The 24,649-nt window shown below is 41.8% G+C and overlaps 1 protein-coding gene across 1 annotated transcript in view; it reads left to right on the top strand.

The window, feature by feature from the left end:
• The first annotated feature begins 8,137 nt into the window (after positions 1 to 8,137).
• Positions 8,138 to 24,649, top strand: part of HIBADH (3-hydroxyisobutyrate dehydrogenase) — an 83,071-nt gene continuing 66,559 nt past the window's right edge. The window contains exons 1-4 of the mRNA XM_080610679.1: positions 8,138 to 8,223; positions 16,538 to 16,698; positions 21,049 to 21,158; positions 23,650 to 23,771. Of these exons, the coding sequence (XP_080466805.1) occupies positions 8,154 to 8,223; positions 16,538 to 16,698; positions 21,049 to 21,158; positions 23,650 to 23,771 (463 nt within the window). The 5' untranslated portion in view covers positions 8,138 to 8,153. The remainder of the gene's footprint in view (positions 8,224 to 16,537; positions 16,699 to 21,048; positions 21,159 to 23,649; positions 23,772 to 24,649) is intronic.

The following is a 24,649-nucleotide window of genomic DNA, read 5'->3' as shown; positions in this document are numbered from 1 at the left end:
CTTTCCATTGCCTTGGCTGCAAGGCAATGGAATCTGACTTTTCTTCTCAAGTCAGACTCTGTCTCACTGCTCAGCTGAGATGCAGTGAGAGAAGAGCACCTGGGTGAAGGTAATGAGAACAGCCTGTTGAGTGATTGTATTCATGCATGCCAGAGTAAAACTACTATATCATCACAGACTCCTCCAGTGCTCACAAAATTCCTTTATGTTGAGCCAGGTTAATTTAACTGTGTATCACCCATTGCTTTATAGGGGCAAATATATAAAAATATATCATGGTACCAGTAGACGAGCAAAGCTCCTATATGACCCCATTCCTTCTGTGCTAATATGTAACTGAGTGAATAGCTGAGTTTGTGAGACCTGAGCTCTGCTCCTGATGACTACATTCTCCTCAAAGTCTGTAAATTATACCACAACTCTGACCAAACAATAGTAACCTAATGACTGCTGCTGGAGGACCCAGCATTCCTCCACAACAAACTAAGGCAAGTTTTTCTGTGAGGAAAAGGTGTTAATTATTTTGTTCAAGAGAGTTGAGTGTGGCAGTTGCAGGACTGGAGCTGAAGCCTTGCTCCAAGGAGTCAGCATTCACAGGCCTCCAGGCTGCCCTCCCTCAGAACTGGGCCTGCTCCCACACAGCCCTGTGAGGGCCTGAAGCCCTCCCCAGTCTTCCAGCAAGGTCTCCAGGCCCTGTCCGATGCTGGGCTGCAGGTGTGCTGCACAGCTCTTGCTAGCTTGTTCAAATATAAATCTTACTGGTGTTGTTAACCCTGTGATTAGGCCTTTGGGAGCTGCACTCTGAGAACAGCTGTACTGGGTTTGTAGCGGTTTGTAGCACCGCGGTGGTAGTGGTGGGGCTACAGAGATGGCATCTGTGAGAGGCTGCTAGAAGCTTCCTCCGTGTCCTATAAAGCCAATGCCAGCGGGCCTCAAGGCAGACCCACTGCCTGTCAGTGACAGTGGTAATGCCTCTGGGATAACACACTTAAAAATGGGGAAAAAAACTGTGCAATTACAATTGCAAAAAGAGAGAAGAGTGACAGTACGCAAGAGAAAGAACTCTGCAAGCACCAGGATCAGTGAGAAAGGAGGGGAGAACATAGAGATGCCAGAGAAGAGATTCCCCTGCAGCACATGATGCAGCCCATGGAGAGACGTAAATAGGGATGTACATATATAGATACAGATACAGTGATATAAATGACATAGCTATACCTATAGATAGATAGTGTGTGCTTCACTGTTTCCTGATGCTTTCTTTCTGGAACTCACCCTTCCTTTTAGTGCCAGCTCAGGACACCATGTGAACTGGCGTCAAGCTGACCCTGCACAGCTTCTCCTGTTTCTGCCTTCACTTAGGAAAGCTTTTGCAACAGCATCGCTGCTGCAGTTCCTGCCAACTCATTTCCCTCTGCCTGGGCTGCAGCTCTGGTGTTTCACACTGGTGTCCTCAGCACACGTCCTCCATTGCACTTACCAGGACTGCTGTGATGTGAGGAGTTACTTGCACTAGCCCAGGAGATAGGAAGACACAGAGAGAGATGTAGATATAGATGTAGAGATAGAGAGATAGAGATGCTATAGCTATAGCTGTAGTTATAGCTGAGAAGGGAGTGTTTCTGCTTGTGTATACTGGTTTTTCCTTGCTGTTTCCAAGAGCTGATTATGCTCACTTTCTACCAGAACCGGGCAGAGGCAGTAGCATTTTCTACTAGTGCATGTGAAGAACAAAGGTGCTCTGCCTAAAAGAACAGTTTGCTCAAACAGACACAAAAATTCCCTCATTTCAGATAGGAACGCAGCTGGGGCTGTCTTCTGCAGCCTGCACCAGCATCTCCAGCAACAAACTCGGTGACTTTCCCTTTTCCCACCCCCACAGACCACTCGAGAAGTGAGCCTATGGGAGAGAGGCCAGGGCTCATTCTGCGTGTCAAGGATCTGAACAAACGTGCTGGGGGGATTTGTTGCCAATCTCCCAGTCTCTGCCCTCCACGCGGTGCCCTTATGTGATGCTTAGCTGAGGAGCTTAAAACTGTCCTACAGTACTGAGTCAGTTACTTGTTCTGCCCGAGTGTTGCAGGCAAAACCTGCTCAGTCCATGCGGTTTAAACCAAGTTGGGATCAAACCACTTTATTGAGCTATCGAGAACATGCAATTAGGCAGCAGGCAGGGGAGTGCTGCATTCCAGTAGTAATACCACAGGTGAACCTCCAAACTGGACACATGAATGTCACTAAACACAAGCAAATATCTAAGCACCCTGTGTAACAAAGGCAGAAGAGATTCCTGAAGTTCTTCACCTCACCAGCAGCAGCGCAACAGCAAACGCCACGCGGTGCATTGACAAGGAATGGTGAGGAAATCGTGTCTGCTCTCTACGTGTCGGCAAAGTTCATGCAGAGGGAACCAAAACCCCGTTCTTGCACCTCTGAGATCGCCACTCTCAAATGACTGCGCGTGGTATAAAAGCCTTTATTGGAGCAGTCTGAACACACCGATGCAGTTACAGGGACACCCCGCAGCGGTGCCCGGTGTGTGCCCGCCATGGGCAGGACCCTCCCCCTGGGCTTCCTGGGCACAGGCACTGCCTCAGGGCCAGCAGCCCAAAGGCCTTTCTCCAAGGCACGCTGGGCAAAGCGGCAGCAGCGGCAGGGCTGCGGTGGGCAGGGCTGTGGGGGCCCCGTCTCCCCCGTGTCACAGTGCCAGCACCCGCCAACGCAGCATCACAATGCTCCGGGGCAGTATAAGTCCGGCGCCCTCCCCCAGTGCTTTGGAGCTCCGGTGCCAGGCACTGGAAGGGTTCTTGCTCCCAGGCTAGATCAGGCCAGCGGCACTTTGCTGCTCTTGGAAGCCGCTGCGGTGGCTGCAGGTGGAGGCAGAAAAGGCAGTGCCAGTGTCCCCTTGTCCCCTTAGAGGCATAACCAGGCCGTGGACCGGGAGCAGGTCTTGCTCACGTGCTCAGGGAGTAGCCGATCGCCAGCAATGGGGTCAGGAAGGAATTTTCCCCCGGGGCAGATTGGCACCGGTCCCCGGGGGTTTTTTGCCTTCCTCTGAGCACTGAGCAGGACCATTTGTCAGGGCTCCTCTGGTCCTGGTGCTCTGCGTTATCGCCTGGTGCTCATGCACCATGAAGGTGGCCCCTGGTGTCCTGCAGCTGGGGGGGGAAGGCTTTTTTGACCCCAGGCAGGACTAGCAAGTGTCCCTGGGTAATCTAATCTGAGGTAATCTAAGTCTAAGCTAAATTAAACTCTAAGGTAATCGAAACTGTAAGGTAACCTAAACTCTAAGGTAAATGAAAGTCTAAGCTAAGCTAGAGTCAAAGGTAACCTAAATTCTAACGTAACCTAAAGTCTAAGCAAAGCTAAAGTCTAAGCTAAACAAAAGTCTAAGGTAACAAAAAGTCTAAGGCAACTGAAAGACTAAGCTAAGCCAAAGTCTAAGCTATGCTAAAGTCAGTGGTAAATGAAAGTCTAAGCTAAGCTGAATTCTAAACTAAGCTAAAACCTAAGGTAACCGAAAGTGTAAGGCAACCTACAGTCTACGCTAAGCTAAACTCTAAGATAAACTCAAGTCTAAGCTAACCTAAAGTGTAAGCTAAAGTCTAAGGTAACCTAAAGTCTAAGCTAAAGTCTAAGGTAACCTAAATTTTAAGCTAAGATAAAGTCTAAAGTAACCTAAAGTCTGATCTAAGATAAAGTTTAAGGTATCCTAAAGTCTAAGCTAAAGTCTAAGTAAACAAAAGTCTAAGCTAACCTAAAGTCTAAGGTAATAAAAGTCTGACCTAAACTAAAGTCTTAAGCTAAGCTAAATTCTAAACTAAGCTAGAGTCTCAGGTAATCCAAAGTGTAATGTAACCTACAGTCTAAGCTAAGCTGAAGTCTAAGGTAACCTCAACTAAGTTAAAGTCTCAGCTAAGCTAAAGCCTAAGGTAACACAAAGTCAAAGATAAGCTAAAGCCTAAGGTAACCTACAGTCTAAGCTAAGCTAAAGCTTAAGGTAACGTAAAGTCCAAGCTAAGCTAAAGTCTAAGTTAAGCTAAAGTCTAAGCTAAGCTAAAGACTAAGCTGAGCTCAAGTCTCAGGTAACCCAAAGCCTAAGTTAAGCTAAAGGCTAAGGTACCCTAAAGGCTAAGCTAAGTTAAAAGTTTAAGCTAAACTAAAGCCTAAGGTAACCTAAAGTCTAAGCTAAGCTAAACTCTAAGCTAAGCTGAAGTCTAAGCTAAGCTAAACTCTAAGCTAAGCTGAAGTCTAAACTAAACTAAACTCTAAGCTAAGCTGAAGTCTAAGCTAAATTAAAGTGTAAGCTAAGCTAAAGTCTAAGGTAACCGAAAGTCTAAGCTAAACTAAAGTCTAAGCTAAGCTAAGGTCTAAGCTAAAGTCTAAAGTAACCTAAAGTCGAAGCTAAGCTAAACTTTAAGCTAAACTGAAGTCTAAGGAAACCGAAAGTCTAAGCTAAGCTAAATTCTAAGGTAACCTAAAGTCTAAGCTAAGCTAAATTCTATGTTAACCTAAAGTCTAAGCCAAGCTAAAGTATGAGGTAACCTAAAGTCTGAGCTAAGCTAAAGACTAGGCTAAGCTAAAGTCCAAGTTAAACTAAGCTAAAGTCTAAGGTAACCTAAAGTCTAAACTAAGCTAAAGTCTAAGGTAACCTAAAGTCTAAGCTAAGCTAATGTCTAAGCTAAGGTAAAGTCTAAGTATCCTAAAGTCTAAGGTAACCTAAAGTTAACCTAAAGTCTAAGCTAAGCTGAAGTCTAAGGTAACTTAAAGTCTAATGTAACCTAAGTCTAAGGTAACCTAAAGTCTAAGTTAAGCTAAAGTCTATTGTAACCAAAAGTCTAAGCTAAGCTAATGTCTAAGGTAACCTCAAGTCTAAGGTAACCTTAAGTGTAAGGTAACCTGAAGTCTAAGCTAAGCTAAGGTCTAAGCTAACCTAAGCTAAGGCAAAAGAACTTTATTTATAAGGAAATAAAATACTCTTTCCACCAGTAGCCTGACTTGTGTCTGATTTGTGTCGGAATGGAATGGAATGGAATGCAAGGGAATGGAATGGGATGGGATGGAATGTGATGGGATTGGATGGATTAGAACAGAAGAGCTATGATATGTTATGCATATAGTTCTGTGTGACAAGCTGTGAACTAGGTCTGAGGGGCTATCTGCAGTGCAGGCTCCAAGGGAGGCTGGTCCCAGGCATGGATGCCTATGAGCACCCTCTGGACCCTGACAGAAGTAGACCTGTGCTCCTCATATACTCTCCTTCAGACTTGCATGGGGTGCCACTGCAGAGAGAGTATTGGGCCAGAGGGACTCCCGATGGAGCGCTGCTGTTCTCAGGCTCTTGTGTTTGATTCTGTTTCTCCAAAAGAAACAACGCAGGCATTTTTAAAAACCAGCATTTGGGGGAAGGGTGGGGTTGGGAGTGGGGGGAAATCAGAAGGAAAAGAGCAGCTATTGCCCACTTAAAGAAGATTTGCAATCGCTGGCTTCAGGAGCACACCCTGCTTCAGGCTGAGGGCTCGATCTTGGAGCCTCACTTGAAGTCAGAGATGTGGTCTTTTGCTACCCTCTGGAAACCCAACTAAACCGGATGAGCACAGAAGAGTTTCAAAAACCAGTTCACACGTGGTTTTTGCAAATCTCTTCAGGTGCTCAAATGATCCAGGAACAATCGAAATCTCTCTCACCCCCATCAGAAGGCACAGGCCTCCTTTCCACAAAGTGACAGAGCCAACGCCTATGATGGGACATGCCACCTGTTCAATCCCTTCCACTAGTGCAGGGCTGGGAAGAAATGTCCTCTGGTATTTCCTCAGCATGTACTGTTAGGGAAAGAAGGAAGTAGGGAGAAAAAGACTGGAACTTGGAATAGACCTACAGTGATCATCAAGTCCAAGTGCTCGACAACTTCGGGGCGGGCCAAAAGTTAAGCGTGTTATTGAGGGTGTTGTCCAAATGCCTCTGAAACACTGATGGGCACAGGGCACCGGTCACCTCTCTGGGAAGCCTGTTCCAGTTTTTGGCCACCTTCTGGGTAAAGAAATGCTTCCTGCTGTCTACTCTAATCCTCCCTTCACCGTAATGTATTCTAAGCTAAGTCTAACCTAATCTAAACTAACCTAAACTAACCTAAACTAAGATGTAGGAACTTCATTTACAAAAAAATAAAACGCTCTTTCCACCTGTAACCTGACTTGTGTCTGATTTGTGTCTGAATGGAATGGAATGGAGTGGAATGAAATGGAATTGAATGGGATGGGATAGAATGTAATGTGATGGGTGGAATGGAATGGGATGGGATGAAGTGGAGTGGAATGCAATGTGATGGGAGGTGATGGAATGGGATGGGATGGAATCCTAAACTAACCTAACCTAACCTAATCTAATGTAACCCAAACTGAGATAAAATAACTTTATTTATTAATAAATAAAATACTCTTTCCACCTTTAACCTTATTTGTTTTTATTTGTGCCTTTGATAGTGTCTTTTGGTGCTGAAAACCTCTTGGCATTTCAGGTAGATAATGGTCTCATCATGATCCTACTCATGACTGTGAGTGCAGGGAATGGAATGGAATGGAATAGAATCATAGAATAGTCAGGGTTGGAAAGGACCTTAAGATCATTTAGTTCCAACTCCCCTGCTACAGGCAGGGACAGCACACACCATGTCACCCAAGACTGCCCAACCTGGCCTTGAACATTGCCAGGGAGAATGAAACAGAATAGAACAGAAGAGCTATGATATGTTATGCATACAGTTCTGCATGATAAGCTGTGACCTAGGTCTGAGGGGCTCTCTGCAGTGCAGGCCCCAAGGGAGGCTGGTCTCCTGAAAGACTGTGCTCCTGCAGCAAATGGAAGTCTATGAGGGGCAGGTATCTATCTGCAGCCCCTGTAGGACCCCACGATGGAATAGGGGGATGCCCAAAGTAAGCTGTGATGCCATGGGAAGCATGTGCAGGAGCAGGCTCCTGGCAGGACTTCTTACCTTGTGGAGAGAGGAGCCTGAGCTGCAGCAGGTTTGTTGACAGGAGTTGTGACCCTGCAGGGGATTCACACTGGAACAGTCTGTTCCTGAAGGATGCATCCCATGGAGGGGACCTACTCAGGAGCAGCCTGTGAAGAACTGCAGCCTGCAGGAAGGATTCACATTGGAGAAGTTCATGGAGGGCTGTCTCCTGTGGGTGGGACCCCACACTGGAGCAGGAGAAGAATGTGAGGAGTCCTCCTCTGAAGAGGAAGGAGCAGCAGAGAAAACGTATGATGAGCTGACTGAAACCCCCATTCCCTGTCCCCCTGTGCTGCTGAAGGAGGGGGAAGTAGAGAAAATCGGGAGTAGAATCCAGGAAGAAGGAAGGGGTGGAGGGTATTTTATTTCTCATTATCCTACTTTAAGATTTGTATGGCAATAAATTAATTTCCCCCCCCTCCCCGTCGAGTCTGTTTTGCCCATGCTGGTAACGGCTGGATGATCTCTCCTTTTCCTTCTCTTGACATAAAAGCCTTTCGTTGTATTTTCTCTCCCCTGTCCTGTGAGAGCGGCTTTGATGGGCACCAGCCGTCTAGCCAGGGTCAACCCACCACAACGACGAAGCCAGTCACAAGCTCCAACGCCTATGTGCTGACTCGGCAAAAGCAGTACGAGCTGCCCTTTTCCCTCACCCCGAGGGCGCAGTTTACACCAGGCTGCCCGGGCCGAGCGTCCCTTCAGTCTCGCACTATGAACCCGACCCTCCCCCCCTCAGCGGCGACACAGGAAGGGGAGGCCGCAGCGGGCAGGCGCAGCCGAGGAAGGCTGGAAGGAAACGCCCCGAGGGCGCCGCAAGCAGCGGGACGAAGCGCCCCACCGCCCCGCAGCCCCAATGAGCAGCCCCAGCGCCTGCCCGGCCCCCGACCCGCCCCGCTCCTTGCTCCGGGCGCGGGCAGCGAGCGCGAGCCCGCCCCCATCCGTCACTGGGCTGCGGGCGGGGCCGGCCGGCCGTGGGGAGGTGGCTTTGTGGTCCCATTGGCTGGGCTCCTCCAAGGGGAGCCTGTGGTTGGCTGCGGCAGCTGCCGCTCGCAGCGCGCTGGCGGTGGCGGGCGGCTGCGGCGGGCTGGGAGGTGCCGGGGCGGGTGGCGCTGGCCGGAGGTCACTCGGTGCGGGGCGCAGCATGGCCGCGGCTGTGGTGCGCGGGGGACCTGCGGGCTGGTGGCGCTGGCCCAGGCGGGTCGCGGCGATGGGTAAGGACCCCTCCCCTCGGCACCAGCGGGTCCGCTCTGACCGCCGGGAGGTCGTTGCCGGGCGGGGAAGAGCCGGGCCTTCTCCCGGGCTCGGCCGGGGAGCGCTGCCGCTGCGCTGCCCTTGGTGGCCACGGGCCCTCCGCACCCGGGGGCCCGATGCAGCGGCCGGCCCCGCGCCTGACGGGCCCCGGAGCCACCTGGCTGTGCAGGACGCCCGGGGAGGGACCCCACTGGGCAGCACTGGGGGTCGTCAGTGGCCCGGCGCGCTTCCGCAGAGCGGCTTCCGCTGCCGCGTAATGTGGGGCCGTGATGGAGCTTCGGAGTGGCTCAGCTCAGTAAATGTTTTCATTCATTTGCTTAAAATAGCATGCCTGGAAGTTATCAGAGCCCACGAGTGGTTCCTGTGGCACCAGTGACGTGTTGGCAGTACCTGTTACTTAGATTTCGGGTGTTCGACCCTCTCGATCATTATATACGATTATTTTCCTTAAACTGAAGGTAAATCAAGCAGCACTTCCCCCTCTTCCAGCTCCACGGGCAGTCACTCGCATATATGGGTGGTTCACAGGCACTGGAAGGAGCAAACGCATTTAAATGTCCTGTCAGTGTAAGTGAAGGAAGAATAGATTTGCAGAACTGGACCTAGATGTTTTCCCTTTTCAGAGTCCTGACAATCATGCTATTGTTTCCTAGTACTATTTCCACTGCTGAAGCAAATGACTGAAAATATACCTTTAAGTAGCCTTTTCAATACCATTTTGATAGCAGCCTGTGGTTCATGTATGTCACTGTATAGTTAGGCTCCACAACAAATAGGTGAAAGTTTTTCAAGTAGCAAGGAGGAAGAAATATGTATTTTTAATGGTATATGGTTCTAAAATCTTGACACTTAACAAAATGTTTCAAGAATTACTCAATTACTTTTAAGTAACTTTTAAACATTTGGAATTCCCCTTTGAACCTCATTTAAACTGATCAATGAAAAGCGTTTGACACAATTTGGAAATTAGCTTTCAGTGTTATCTTTGCTTGGCTCTTTTTCATTAATGTGTGATTTTTATGGGGTTTTTTTTACAGTTGCAGCTTTGGTGTTGTGCTATGTAATAGCTCAGGTGCAGTAGGCACATTGGTCACATGCTAGTAAAGTTAAATACAGGAGACCTGTTTGTGTATTTAGTACTGTCTGTGATAACACAGTTCAAATCCGTAGCTTTCAATGTATTTTGAACTTTCAGTGCATGGTAGCTGTTGCAATTTTCTGTAAGAGCTTTGAAATACACTGTCAATATCCCAATGGTCATATTTAACGTAGAGAAGATGGAGGAGATCTTGTTTTTTGGTGGTAAGTGCAGGTGTGAGAAGCAACCGAAAACACTACACTGGCCCTTAAAGTTGAAAAATGCAGTTTGTCTTTGCCTGAAGACCTGAGTGAGAAACTGTGACTAAGTCTAAGCAGAAATCGTGACTCTCCCAAAAAACTTCGTAGAACAGAATTTCACCCACAGCATTTATCCTCTGGTTTAGTAGTGACTGTGCTGAAAGTCCTGTTGGCTCTGACAAGTGTTTATGGGATGAAGGTCTAAGCATTAAGGCTTCTTAACTGCTAAGCTCTACTGCTTAGTTATATGTCGAGGTTTCCCCATCTCTAATGCGCTTATTAGGCTTGCCATCCTTTTCTTTAGTTTTGAATAGCCTTAAAGTTGTCTTTAGATCAGTGATTTCTTCACCTGTCATTCTGAGTGAAACACCATCCTAGTGAAAGAACTCTTTCAGATCCGAGAGCTGTCCAACACCCCAGCTTGGTTAGTGAGCAGACTGTCTTCATTCACTTATGAATGGTCCTCAATTTCTTGTCAGTTGCTCTTTGCAGCTGGTGCAGACCATGATGGTTTGTTTCTTCTGTGTTTATACTAGAGACTGTTAAATCATCAAGGAGGAAAATAACAGAATGCAGATTTTGGAGGAGCATCTAAGGTGTGTATGTTCGTGTATTACCAAGTTGGATAGAGACCTTGTATTGTGATCTGCAGTTGGCAGTCACTGGCAAAGGTGCTTCATGGAGAGGATGTATGTGACCTTACTTGGAAATACATTTTTGATGGATGTGGAGAAATCCTTCCTGAGGGCTACTAGAGGGGATAAAGTGGAGGTTAATGAGGTATCATGGCTGAGAAAGGAAGATTTTTCTGGTGAATGAAGATTCATCAACTTGGGAGCTGTTCATCAGAGAAGACAATACCCTGCTAGAGAAAGAAAATGTCTTTACAAGTAATTTTGAATGAATAGTAGGGACCCATTCAGTTAATAGTTAAATAGTATTTTTGTTGATGCAGGAGCTGTGTTTGAACTGTCAAATGTTTTCATGCTCTGTTGCACAGAAGCGTTAATTACAAAGAAAGGATTATGACAGAAACACCTGCCATGACAGAAGTTGAGCACATTACTAAATTGAGGGATCAAGTGTAGTGTACACTTGATACTCTTTTACATGAAAAGTGCTTCCTACATGTTTTTGTCCTTAATGTATTAGCAAACACTTAATGAGGTATAGCTACAGATAAGAAAAATGAGGTAAGAAGACTGTGACTGTTGCGGGATTGCATGTCTGGTTTTCATCAGCAGACCTTTACGGAGGCAATGAAAAGTAAATTGGATGTTTTCAGTGTAAAGCTGGCCAAATTTTGAGTCGGATAATCTTCTTAAATTATGATTTTGGCAGAGTGCAGTTCTGAAAATCATTGCATAACCTTTAAAAGCCTGTGACCCTGGGGCAATTTAAATTCCATTGGCAAAGCTGCTAGGAGCAGAAAGACCTAATTCTGCTTGTGTACAGCTGTCCTCTCTTAACTTCTATATTTCTCCATCTAGTTCCCTCCAGGATCTAGATCAGTAAAGGTTTTGTAAGTTTCTATAGAGAAGTCTGCACAGAACACAGAAGCTCTCTCTTTTCATTTTTTTCAAAACAGGAAGGAGAAAAGGGATCATGTCTTCTCTTGTACCAGACTGAGAATGCTAAATCAGTGGCACATCCTTTGTTTAGTGTCTTATATTGAATTGTGTCCCTCTCCTTGTTAAGTTACTTCATATGCAACTGTACTTCCTGAGCAAAACCAGTGACATCAGTAGCTGAGCTTCCTCTGGGAATCTTCCCATGTTCCTGTTAAATCTCTCCGACTGGGTTGGGAAAGAGCTCAAGTTTGACCGATGCAGAGAGATCAAGAATATTAATGTAACTTTGGTTAGCAAATTTGTATGGGACAGGAATGTCTGGGCTATTCTCTCTTGTGCCAGATTTATTGGTTTCATTTGACTGTGGAGCTAGGGGTTCTAACCCAAGAGTTAGAAATTTTGGAGAACATGATTCAAAATAGATTTTATAAAGCCAAAAAGTAAGCAATATAGTTGAGATTACAGTTTGAGAGTTGCTGGTTTCTCAATCCTGTCCTTGGCCGGTTAGGCTGTGCTTTCCCTCTGAGTACAAGCATGTTGGACCTTCTCCAGCTCTACTGTCTGTGGTCCTATCCAGCTGTTAGTTCCATTTTGTTTAAATACAGAGAGATTTCTTCTGCACTGCATATTGTAGTGGCTGTGCAGTCTGGTATTTGCAGTGAATTCAAGGCACCACTGGAGCTGAAATTTCTTCTCAGAACTGTAAGAGTCATTAGGTTGGGAGACAGTGTAAAATGAAAGGTAAACATCTAAACTTGTAACTGTAATCATTCAGATTAAAAAGATAATTGTTTTTAGTACCTTTATGTAGAAGCTTGAAAAGACAAGTTTTAGGTAATCAACAGGCCAGGTATTCTATGGTCAAGATTGCAAACTGTGCATTCCTGAATTTACTCTCTTAATGGATGTGTTCTGTTCAAGAAAAGGCATTCGGAGATTCACAAACACTTGCTGATTTTTTAATCAAATTATTTTTAAGGTAAAATTCTTATGAAATTGTAGACTAGGTCAAGTGCTGCTATTGTGGGCTGACATTTCAAAGCAAAACATTTTAATCTGTATTGTCTGTAAACCCCCAGTATGGCAAGAGGGTCATAAATTAATTCTCCTCATCAATGGACTCTCCATAGTCATGGAGCTCTGTGAGCACATGTTCCCTCAAGAGCGTGATGAAGAATCTCCTGGGGAAAGCCTGAATTCTTTGGAGTCAGTGTAGCTGTAGCTGGTTTTGCTGTCTATTAACTTGATCTATAGATTAATCTGTGTTGCTGGTTCTGTTTCCAGTGAAGGAGAATTAATTGCACATTGTATCAGCACTTATTTTGAAAGTACCTTCTGTTGCTTCTCTGTCCTCTGTTAGAAATTGAATGTGCACTGGGCATTTTTCCAGCCATGTGATTGCAGCAGGTTACTGTAAATTTTATGGCTGAAGTAAAATGGACTCAATGCCACAGGGACAGTTTCTGCAAATGCTTGTACAATTGACGGGATTAGTTAAGCCTATGTGTATGTGGCTTTGCAGAATACCAATGTTTGAATTATACATTTATTTCAAAACTGACCCTGTGCCATGTATCAAATGGTAAACAGTGCCTGGATATTCAAGCTGGACATCACGTTCCATGATAGCACCTATGGAGTTTCATTTAATATGAAGATGTGAAAAATCATGTCTTCTTAAACATCCTCTGTTTGGCAAACCCCTACTGTCTTAAGCAGTCATTAAAAAATACGCCATGATTCTAGATGCAGTTGATTCTAATTTAATTGAAATCAGGTATATCCATGAGCTAATTTCATCAGTCCTTGAAAGCAGTTTTTCTCTATTTGAGTACCTGGGGATCTGGAGTTTTTTCAAAGCTGTTTATCAAATTATATAATTTTAAAGTGTCTAATTTAACACTGGGCTGTGAAAAGTTAAACCACACTAAGAAGTCAGAAACTGAGTCAGGAATAGGACTATTTCTCTAACAGGTCCCAATTCCTGTGGATTTCAATATGTTCTATTTAGCACAGACAGAAAATGGTCCCTGATTCATGAACTAAGACAAGAGAAAATCAACAGAGACAGACAAAGGGGAAAATAATAGAATACAGTGACTCAAAACTAATAATACCAACACCATGTTGCCTTGTATTCCAGCTTAGCTGTTGTATGCCTTGTGGGGATGCTGCAAAATTATGATTTTTAAGGAAGGTCTTACAGTAGAAGAATGAGTTGGTTTCATGGATATTTACATTGTGAACAGCTGCCTGAGAGAAGTAATAGAAATGCTTGTTGGCAATAGGCCTGTCATTGAAGTCCAATTACCAGTTGATGTCTTCCTAGTAAGATGTGATGATAACCATGAAAAGTCGTCAAAGCAAAGCAGTCTTAGGTGACATAATAGAGAAAAGTGTGGCAAGGTGCAAAGAAGGAACAACAGAAAGTAGCATGGGCAAAATGTCCTTCTGAATTCCCAATATTTCCATGAAGATCAAGGCAAGATTATTTCTGTTAAGTTGACCTAGATGACCATGTTCTGAAGTAGCTGAGATCTCAGATATGATGAACGAGGAATCGATCAAATTTAAGCAGATCATGGATGGATCTTCTAAGCTTTAGATGTGAGTGACAGGCATCACTGCTGATGTTCTGATACAGAAAAAAAGGTATCAAGAAAGTTTTCTGAAGATGATGAAGAGGTTTATTGATGTTTAGCTTGAGGTGATGGTTAGATGTCCGTGCGATAGTATGAGAAAAGCAGAGATCAGGATAAAAGTGCAGAGTCTACAAGAATGAGCGTAGACATGGTAGCCAGATTTATGCTTCTTATAAGGTTACTTGGAATTCACAAAGAAAACTGAGGTTTCGAAGCAAGGCTATCTTTAAAGCTAGACCAGGTTGCTCTGGGTGCTCCAAGGTTGCTCCAAGGATGGAGGTTTCACCACTTCTCTGTGCAGCCTGTTGTAGTGCAGAACCTTTCTCCTCATCAGGGATGCTTTTCTTATTTCCAGCTGGAATTTCCCTTCCTGCAGCTTCTGGCTGTTGTCCCATGTCCTATTGTTGTGCACCTCTATGAAGAATCTGGCTTCATTTGCCCTGTAACTCTTCTTTCCTCTCACTCCATACGTAGTAGAAGACTGCCGTTAGTCTTTGCTTAAACAAGATAAGCAAAGACAGTTCCCTTAACCTCTGGTCATACACCATATTGTCCAGCTCCTTGGTCATAATACTTGATACCTGCTGGGCTGTCTGCAGTTTGACCACATCTCTTGTGTATTGTGCTGTGTAGGGTGGAATCACCAATTTCTTTGACTTGTTCAGTATGTCCTTGCTAATGTTGCGCATTATGTCATGTATCTTTTGCTGCATGGATACACTACTTACTCAACTTGCTCTCTATGGGAATCCACAGGTTCTGCGGAGCTGCAGCCTGTGTAGTCAATCCTCAGCTTGCCATGCCATCTTCTGCCCCAAGCACAGGACATTGTATTTGTCTTTGTTGAACTTCTTAAGGCTCATGTCCTCAACCTTTCTGAATGGCAGTCCTGCCCTGCAGTTTTTCAGCTATTCCCCCGCTTTGGATGTCACACATGATCTTGCTGAGGGTGCTTATGTCACCAGAGTCACTGATAAGATTTTTAAACAGCAGCAGCACCAGTATTGACCTATGAGGAACATCACACATAACTGACTGTAGCTAGTCTTCGAACCACTAATTGCTGTTATTTAAGCCTAACAGTCCAGATAGTGTTTCATCCATCAGTACAGTCCAGTGCATACTTTCCACATTCGGCTAGTGGGATATTAGAGGAGACTGTTTTGAAAGCTTTGCTGAAGTCAAGGTAAATAAGATCCCCTGGTACTAAGTGGTGGAGAAAGAAAGATGCTGAAAACCAGGACTTGAACCTCTTCAGGAAGCTGGAATCTTTGAGCCAACAAGAGGAGCAATTTTAGAGTAGTGTAAGTGATGTACAGGGTAAGACTGACTCACAGAAACTATGAGAAGAAAAAACTCCAAGACGATTACTATGGCTCATGATGGTGGTTTAGGCTCTTAGTTCATTTGTTTCCTAGATCTGACATCTAGCACTTCTAAAAAAAGCAATGTGCTCTTTTCGTGACTTATCTCAGTTTGTACTCAGCATTTTCCCAGTGCAGTTTTCTTTTAAATTGTGCTACTTCTCTAGCTATGTAATTGCTGCAGGCATCTGTGGAAACTGTCTCAGACCAAAGTTCTCTCAACGAACCTGATTTATTAAATGTGACACTTCCAAAATAGTGCTGCAGATCAAAGAGCATGGCCATTGCTGGCTAAGAAGGAGCTTGAAGTCAGAAAGACTTTAAAATGATTAATCAAGTGTTATTGGCCTAGAGAGGATTCTTTGCTAAGCATTGGAACCTCTTAGAGTCTCAATCCAGCTTAGACATATTCTCTGTGTGTGCGCTTCAGTTACAGTAGTTCTGTAGTTAGTTAGCCTTCTTTCTGGCTTCTTAGATGCCACATGCCTTAGTGTTTATTCTGCATAACCTTTTCCTTTGTTGTAAAGGAGAAATTATTTTATAAAATGACAAAGAAATCTCAGCACTGCCAAATTGTGCCAATTTGGAGTGATGAGATGGTAATTGCAGTAGATGAATACCTGCAGTGCTATTTACTGTCCAGCAGTTGATACTTGCTACTACTTGTAAAAACTGACTGAAACTGTAGTATTTTCCACAGATTGTAGGTTATGCTTTATAGTTCCGTATTGTTAGTACAGCAAATAGAATGCAGGAGTTATTCCTGTAAAGACTTCATAATACTGTGTTTATACTATAGTTTGTTTCAGTTTTCAGTATTTACATGGCTCAAATGATTTGCAGTGATTTATTATGAAGACTGTCACCTTGTATCTGAGTGCAGGATCTGAAGAGTCTAGTTATTATCTGTGAGGGGCAGCACGAAATAAAGTGACAGCCTTAGTCCATTTCTAGAGAAGAGGTGCTATATCCCAAGGCTGCAAGCAAAGTTGCAAAGGAGTCTGTAAATTATATATAAAATTTGATTTTGCCTATCCAGTTTAGGATTTAGACACATAAAATACAGCCAAGCCTGCATGTTTTAAGTCTGTGTTTGAGCCTTCTCAGACCTTAGCTTTCAGGGATGTTGCTGAAGTTTGATTATTACTATACTTTGTGAAACACCCACATAAACCTTTGATATGTAGAAAAACCATTCTGGGATGGTTTAAATTATGTAGAATAGATTCAGATTTCCATTGTTTTAAGCATGAAGTTGATTAAATCAATGAAAACAGATAACATGCTCACTTTTGTTTCAGCATTGTTACACATTACTTTAAAATACAAATATATTGATATATATTGTTTTGAAATCAGTGTGTTCTAGGGCAATGGCTTCCAAAACCCCAGTTGGATTCATTGGGCTGGGTAACATGGGAAATCCAATGGCAAAAAACCTGTTAAAACATGGATATCCAGTTATTGCATATGATGTGTTCCCAGAAGCTTGCAAAGAATTTCAAGACTTGGGTGCTCAGGTATAGTAATAAACTTTCTTTATTCCAACAATAACTGTATGTGTTGAATGGTTCTTGCATGCAATGCAACTGAATAATCTGGGTTTTTTCTTGGTTAAGATCACATTTGGAATTAAAACAGCATAGTGAATGCAATCGGAACCTAGGAGGTTTCACTTGTGGGCAAAGACATGATTCTAACCTAAGTAATTTTCATGCTGATAGCCAGAATTGCTACCTTGCTGGACTTCTGTAGCTGGTTTTTTAACCCCTCCTTTTTATGAGAGTAGGTTGATGGCCTGTTCTTTCACCTCCTTCTTTCTCCTGCTTCCTCCTCCCCCAGGTCTAGTTGTCCAGTGGGCTGCTTTTCATCTGGTTCCTACTTTGACCTTTTCAGGTTAAATGACCCTAGTTAAAAATTCCTGCTGGCATAGCTGTAAGGGTTATAGGGACATATGAGCTTTCCTGCTGCTTCAAGGTGCAGTCCGCAGGGGTAGGGGAAAAATCTAATTATTTAAGTGCTTATTCTCCTGGAGGTGAGGAAGGTTATGGTGAGAGAAGAGGAAAGAATGAAAAAGAAAAAGGAGGGAAGGAAATTGATCACATTAAGGAGCTTTACCTTCCTGCCACATACCCTGCAAACTCTTGGCCCTGTTCCAGCCAGTGCTATTGCTTTTGTTGATCTGTTAATACACTCAGAAACCCTTTCAGTCTCTCAGATGGTTGGGTTATTTCTAGGTGTCTGAAATGTATTTGAATGTTTTTAACATGCTTCAGGGCGATAGCAGTTTAGACGGTTGTGAGTGGATGGATAGGTGCATAAAACACCAAAACAAAAGAATGTACTCACATGAGGAGAAACCAATGCAAAAATAATACTCTGATTTGACAGTGTAGAGGATGGGAAGGAATTCTCAAGCAGTAGCAGAGAAATTGTAGGTAGATCTAGATAGAGGAACTACATGCCTTGAAAGTCTAAACTGTTGAAGCTTATTGCAGCTGTTTTATAATAATGAGGTAATATCAAGATCCCCAAAAGATGAAATGATAAGTGTACCTGTTGATAATTAATTGCAGCTCTCCTTGAATAATTACAGAATCATGGCCTCAAGTGGGAAACTAAGCTTTGCAGCTCATTTTCCTAATTACTCTTTTTATTTTGTTAAAGCAGCTGAGACCCTCAGGAATGAACCAGACCCATCCTGAGTCAGAGACTGGGCAAATGGAAAGGAAGTCTGTTTTGAACAATTGGTTGTATTTTTAATCTGTATTCTGCAGTGGGATCTCTTTGCTGTGGCTGCCCATTTGGATAGCTTATTGCCATAACAATAGAATCCTTGGCATCCTCTGCAAGACTTAACATGTGATATTAAAGCTGAACTGTAGCGCTTTTAAAAATAAAGCCCAAAGTATGTTTTAAGATTGTAAATCACTAAGAGAATACATGGGTAGGCTTAAATACAAATAAAACACACTTAAAGAAAATATGCAAACATAACTTCTTCTTCTTGATCTATAGGTGTAAATCCTACCCTGACATTTTTTTTTCAGGAGTTGGAAAATTGTGGGTCCAGGGGGCCTTGTAGAAAATGCTGTAGAAGGAATATTGGGCTCCAAGGGCTGCTTTCTCTTTAGTCTGGCTGGTAGGGTAAAATCATCAGGAGTGTTACAGAGGTGAAAAGATTCCCCCCAAGAGACAGTAAAGTTGTCAGATGTCCATTTTTAAAGTCAGTGCTACTACCAAGGCATATGGAGGGTGATGGATGCTTGATCATAATTCCATATATTCTGTGACTCCACTTTCTTTATCTTCTAAAGTAAAGAACTGGGAGGTAATGTATGTCAGGAGGCAGCCACCTGCCTGCTGAGGGTGAATAGTAAGGAAAAAACTGGCTGAGCAGGAGCATACGGAACCACTTGTGGTGAAACTTGGAGAAAGTTGCAAGGCTACAAACAAGGGTGAATACTGAACCATGCTGTGAGCAAGTAGGCTGCCTCCACACTCTACTATCTTTCTCCTTCCTTATAATTATCACTTTCTTTCTCACACGTGTGTTACACAGTTGCTTTGCTTCAGTTTATGTATCTATTTGACGGTTTGGGAATGTTACTGAAGTCATCTGGTGCATAAAGCAGCATAAAAACAGAGCTTTCTTCAGTGTATTCAGTAAGAATGGCATTTCAGGCAAGCAGAATTATTAATTGACTTATCATAAATATAAATAAAAAATTAGAAAAGCATTTTGGATAGATATAAGCAGATGCACATGCTGAAGGGCATAAACCGATGTCCAATTGAAGAAAAGTCTTCCCCACCTAGTTGCCTACAGAAAAATTTTGCTTGAACTGGCAAGTGTCAGAACATGTATGGAACTTGGTGAGTATCACTTGGTGATACTCCAAGCCAGTGTGCTCTATGTTAGTAATCAGCAATTAGTATTTGGTATGTTTTGTAAAGTTACACACATATTCATAATTATTTCAAATGCTTAATGTTTCTTAATAGCTTTCAAATAATTTAACTTGATTTCTGAGACAGGAAGTCCCAAATAAAATAAAAGAGGTTGTATATACTGCTTGTTGAACCAGGTAAATAGGTTTCCTCTGGAATTATTAATCGTATTTGTCAACAGTACCAGAAAAGCCAAGAATGTCAATTCCACTTCAATTCCCACTTTTTTTTTTTGCTACTTATTTCAAGGTAGCAAAATGATTTTCCTTTGTGTGGTTGTGGAAGTACCATCCTAGTCTATGTACATTTTTAATCTCATTTTCTTCCTATAAAAGGCATGTCAGTATTTTGAAACACATGGATGGAATAAATTAAAGACACTACTATGTTTTTTGTGTATCTCTGTTGCTTAAGAATTGTTTAAATCTGTAACCAAAAAAACCAGCTATATCCTGTCTAGCCGAGTACAAATGTGAGGCTGATGTAGCTTTTAAGCTGTGTGTCCAATATAGTATGTTTTTCAACTTATGGTCGATAGGTGAAAATGGGTCACAAAGTCTTCAGCTGAAAACTTGTAAACCTCTGAGAATACTGGAGATAATAGTTTCAAATAAGAAGATGTATATAAATGCAGGTTCCAATTACACACATCCTCTCTCTTTCTCTAATAATACACATTGGGACTCAATCAAACCAAAGATACTCAGAACTAAAGACAAAGGTTTCATACTCTCATATAAAGAGCTAGGTTCTCCGGTCTCCAGGGAAGCAAGTCATAAAATTAACTAATCAGATATAGAAGCTTTTCTGCTTATAATTGCCTCACTTATTTTCCTAAGCTTTGTTCTTTAGACTAGGGTATGTTTCCTTTTATAACTGTGTGGTATACCAGATGTTTTGTGTACTATTAACTTTATTCTTTCAAAACAAAACCTGCCTCTTTCTAAGTCCCATCTATGCCAGTTTCTTTTCCTTTTTTTTTCTGAGAGAGCAAGCTTTGTTCAGTGAATATATACGTTCTTCTCTTCTTTTACTTATTTTGTAGTCAAATAAAAGTCAAGAAAGTTTCTTCTGCTGTATCCCAGAAGTCCTTCACGATCTTATTCAGCATTTCTTACAAATGTGTATATAACAGACTTTCTTTGATGCTGAGCACTTATAAGTGCATTGTATCTAAAAAGAGAACATATTTACATAGGGCCTTTAGTATCAAAACTAACAAAAATTATAACAAATACCTGTAGTTATCAATAGATAAGGAATGGTGAAATGAGGTCATCGATTTGTTATTTATTTAGCTGCCAATACCTAATGATATATTTTGAAACTTGATCAGATCTTTTTGGTGAAGGATGCTTGAGTTGATAATTTTCCTTTTTAAAAATGTCAACTGTAACATTGTGAGGAACATCAGTTAGTTCATCTGATTATTTTTTTTAAGGGGAGGCTAAAAGGTGCATTAAGTAATATTTTCTTTTACCTCAGTCTTCCTCTCTTCCAGTGTTGTACATAAGACAAGAAAAAAAAGCGAGATTTTTGCTATCCTTCCTGTTGTCCCTCTTTAGAAATGTTCTAGAGCAATATTTCATATAGAGGGGTGTTTTATAGTGAATTGAAGATTCATGAATGGATTGGTGGGATGCAAGCATCCCCATTGACAGATGTTCTGGAGGAACTTCTGTGATAGGACATCCTTTTCAGATTTTTTTTTGTTTTCTGTTACTGGATCCAATTAATCAACATTTCCATTAGGAGGGCAGGTTTTCCTGTGTTATATTTCTTTACCTAGCTTAGTTGTGACCAGTGAGTGCCCTGTGAATACTAAAAGCAAACTCAGGAAATGTGTCTGACATCTCTTTTTCAGGAAGTGTAAGCTTGCATAATTTTAATATGGGTTTGTTTGTTTTTTTCTTTAAAAGGTAACAGACTCCCCAGCAGATGTAGCAGAAAGAGCAGACAGAATTATTACCATGCTGCCTTCAAGTCCCAATGCAAAAGAAGTTTACACAGGAGCAAATGGAATTCTAAAGTAAGAGTTTTTTGCAGTTTGGAGCATTCCCAGTCCTGCTCAAGGCTGTATTACATTGTTTGTCAAATGATCGCTGTTGCTGTGATTCTTGCTGTGCTTTCAGGGCACTTCATGTTTTCCTCTGCTTTGTCACTATTGATATTTCTAATTACTTGAGTTCTCTTAATCTGTGTTTGCGTTTTAATGGCTTTTAGCTAAAATCTTCATTTATTTTCAGTAGAATAATAGCTCGTCTAAATTTGAGGCAACTTAACTATTATCTACCTTCTCAGTTGCATGTTTCTTTTACTGTAATGTACTACAGACAAGTATAACTAGAATATTTGCTGGCAAAAATTGTTTGCTCCAGTGCTTCTTTCTTTAACTTCAAATTCTATAAATTAAATGTTCTGAAGATGTCATTTTGTCTCATGGTATTAAAGTGCATTAACATGGAATACCTGACAAGGCTTTATTGATTTATACTCTTATTGTCTGTTTATTACACAAGAAATTATCTGAAGAGTTTGTTTAATGCAAAGCTGTTTTTTAACTTTCATGGAGAGATTTCCACTTAGCATAAAATCCATAGTTTGTGGAATTCCAATACTCACAAAGTTTTTGGACTTTTCAAATTAAAAGATAAATAGTATTTTAAAGGCTTTTCTGGCCACATGTGCACTGCTCCTGGCCGGCTGACTAAGGCTACTCAATACCTCTGAGGATTATGTAGGATCTCACGGCTATCCAGGTTAATAATGTAAAGGAAGAAGCATACAGAAGACAAAAATACAGTAGATTATCTAAAACCGATGATAGGCAATATTAAGGTGGACTGATAAAATGAAGTAGAGGAGGAATATTTCTATTCTTTTTGCAATATCAGAAATAATAGTTGCTTCCTTCCGTTACTGTCCATAGTTAATTCCTCACAAAGTAGGACTGAGCAGATCTAAGTATCCATAACTTAGACTCTTCAGGGAAGGGTAATTGGAACAGTCCCACAATGCTGGGCAAGCAGCTGCAGGAGAATTGTATCCAGGATGGCGGTGCTTTGAAGACTTTGCAGTACTTACTGATATAATACAGCCAGTTAATCTTTTGAGGACCTAGATGTGGAAAAGCACGGGGGAGCAGGGAATGTGGAAAGCAGTCCTGTGTTGCTGCAGTTTTTCAGCCACTATATTCAAGAGAGGAAAGTGTAATTTGACAGTAGTGGTTAATTGTCACACTAGAGTGACCTGGTCCTTGGTGATTGGTTTGGCTTTGATCATATTCTGAAGAAGTCAGTTTCTTTATCTACTGAAGAAAACACTGAGGCTCTGAGTGTTTAAAGGTTGACTTCCTCATCCTGCTGTGTTACCAAGGAGCCTGTGGAACTGCTCCTTATTCCAAACGTTAGGGGAGATGATGTAGTACTGTATCTACCACAGTGGTTTTCATTTACATGTGTTCAAACTAACTGCAGCAGCTCATCCCACCTATGAAAAAGGACAAGTTCTGCCAAGTATGTGGCACTGTTTGAATCTGAAGCTGCAGTGGGGCCCACGGTTGTATGTATGTATTCAGAGACTATTTCCAGCAATCTAAGCAGTTTGATTCGGCGAAATTCACTGTACTGTCAAAAGCACACAAGGTGCAGCGGAGCTTTTCATCTGTTATGCATAGCTTCAAATTACTTGCCTTTTTATGACAAAAGAATTATGCTGTTTGATTTCATGGTGGTTGCTGCTCCAGTGAACGTGAAGTCATGCAATTGAATGGAAAGAGGGATAAAAATATAATCTTTTTTATTATTGTTGAGGGCATTAGAAAATTTTACTTTCATTGCATTTTTTGAACACATATACAACTTTCTGTGTTCTACGATTTGGGGTACAATTCTTCTGCCTAAATTTACTAGCTGTCAGTGGTAAAATTTAACATTTTTCCCCATGCTTCGCTTTAAAACTGCAAGGGGTTTTTGTGGTGTTAGTTATGATCTTTATGTTGAATAAATTTTAGCAATGATTAAAGGAATGCAGTCAGGCTATTCTGATAAGTACTTAAGATATTGTATATGTATAGAAAGAAAATTGTATTAGTATATATGAAATTTTAGGCTGTTTTACCATTTAGTTCAGTTGCTTGCAGTACATCTTAGATGATCCTTATGTGATATATTGCTCAAACTAGATGATTTTGATGTCCTTTCCAACCCTAACCATTCTATGATTCTATGGCAAGTTTTCCTGAGGCACCTTTTTTGTGTAATTTTTTAAATAATAGTGTTTAGGAAGCATATCCTTTCTTGTGTTCAGATTTTATTGTGTTGTGAGTCAGTCAGAACTGCAGTATACATACTCAGCAGTGTACATACTGAGCAGATCTTGCTCAGTAAAGTTTAAAACTTTCTGTTTATTAGTGTACCAAAAAGTGTCTGTACATTTATCATGCTGAGGAAAGCCAGTACCCTGATAATAGTTGCAGATGTCTTGTACAACAAATAGTTAACAATAAATCTTAATTTTAGGAAAGTGAAGAAAGGCTCATTGCTAATAGATTCCAGTACTATAGACCCTGCAGTTTCAAAAGAATTAGCCAAAGCAGTTGAAAAAATGGGAGCCGTTTTCATGGATGCCCCAGTTTCTGGAGGTAAGTCTTCATTAACAGTTTGCCTCATATTGGACATGTTGTCTCTTTGTTTGCAATTTCAGCCATCAATTTGTGCCCTTGCTGGTAAAAGTTGCTTTTCTTTGCTACATGTACAGCATTCTTTTTTTTTTTTTTTTTTTTTAAGAAATGTGTGTTATTGTAGAAATATTTTTAAGATCGAAGAATATGCTTTTGTGTTAGACCTAGGAAAACTGAGCTTTCATATGATGTGGTACAGTGGTCCTTTTAATTTAACTTATTTTGTAAAGTTGTATTTTTATGCAGATATTAACATCTTTTCAGTCTCCATACATTTCTTTCTGTTAGGGAAAGACTGTTTAGTTAAGCATTAGTTAAGCATTTAGTTAAGCATTTTAGTTAACCATTAAGCAGTTCTGCTGCTTTTTCCATTAATTGACAAGGAAATAATGAAGAGGGGAATGAAGGATTTCGTTGTCTGAAAAAAAAAGAGAGCTTTCCTCTGGTTTTATAACAGTTGAAGAATGTGGGTGATACTTACATATTCTTGAAGTTGCTAATTGCTGATCTCTGAGTATTTCATCTCTTGTAAGAAATAACATAGGGCAGAGAGGTCTTTTATTCTGTGGAGAGAGGAAAGCAGAAGCACCAAATTAATGTTTTGAAAACAGAACCATCATTGAATTCTTCTTTAAAACCCCTAGAATTAGAAGGTGAGGAAAACTCATTTTGTGTGGGAAAATCTTGGAGTATTTACAATCCACTCTAAAATTTAATGTTAGTGACATCATGAGAATTCTTCGTTTTCCTGTCTTTAACGAGGTAATTCAGATAGTTGTACCTGAAAGAGGATAAAAATGCAAAGGGTAAGAGAGAATGTAGCCTTACAGAATTTATAA

The sequence above is a fragment of the Psittacula echo genome (genome assembly GCF_963264785.1).
Source record: "Psittacula echo genome assembly, chromosome: 2".
In the NCBI taxonomy this organism is placed as follows: Eukaryota; Metazoa; Chordata; class Aves; order Psittaciformes; family Psittacidae; genus Psittacula; species Psittacula echo.
Note: the sequence above shows the minus strand (reverse complement) of the source record. Positions and strands in the feature narration are given on the sequence as shown.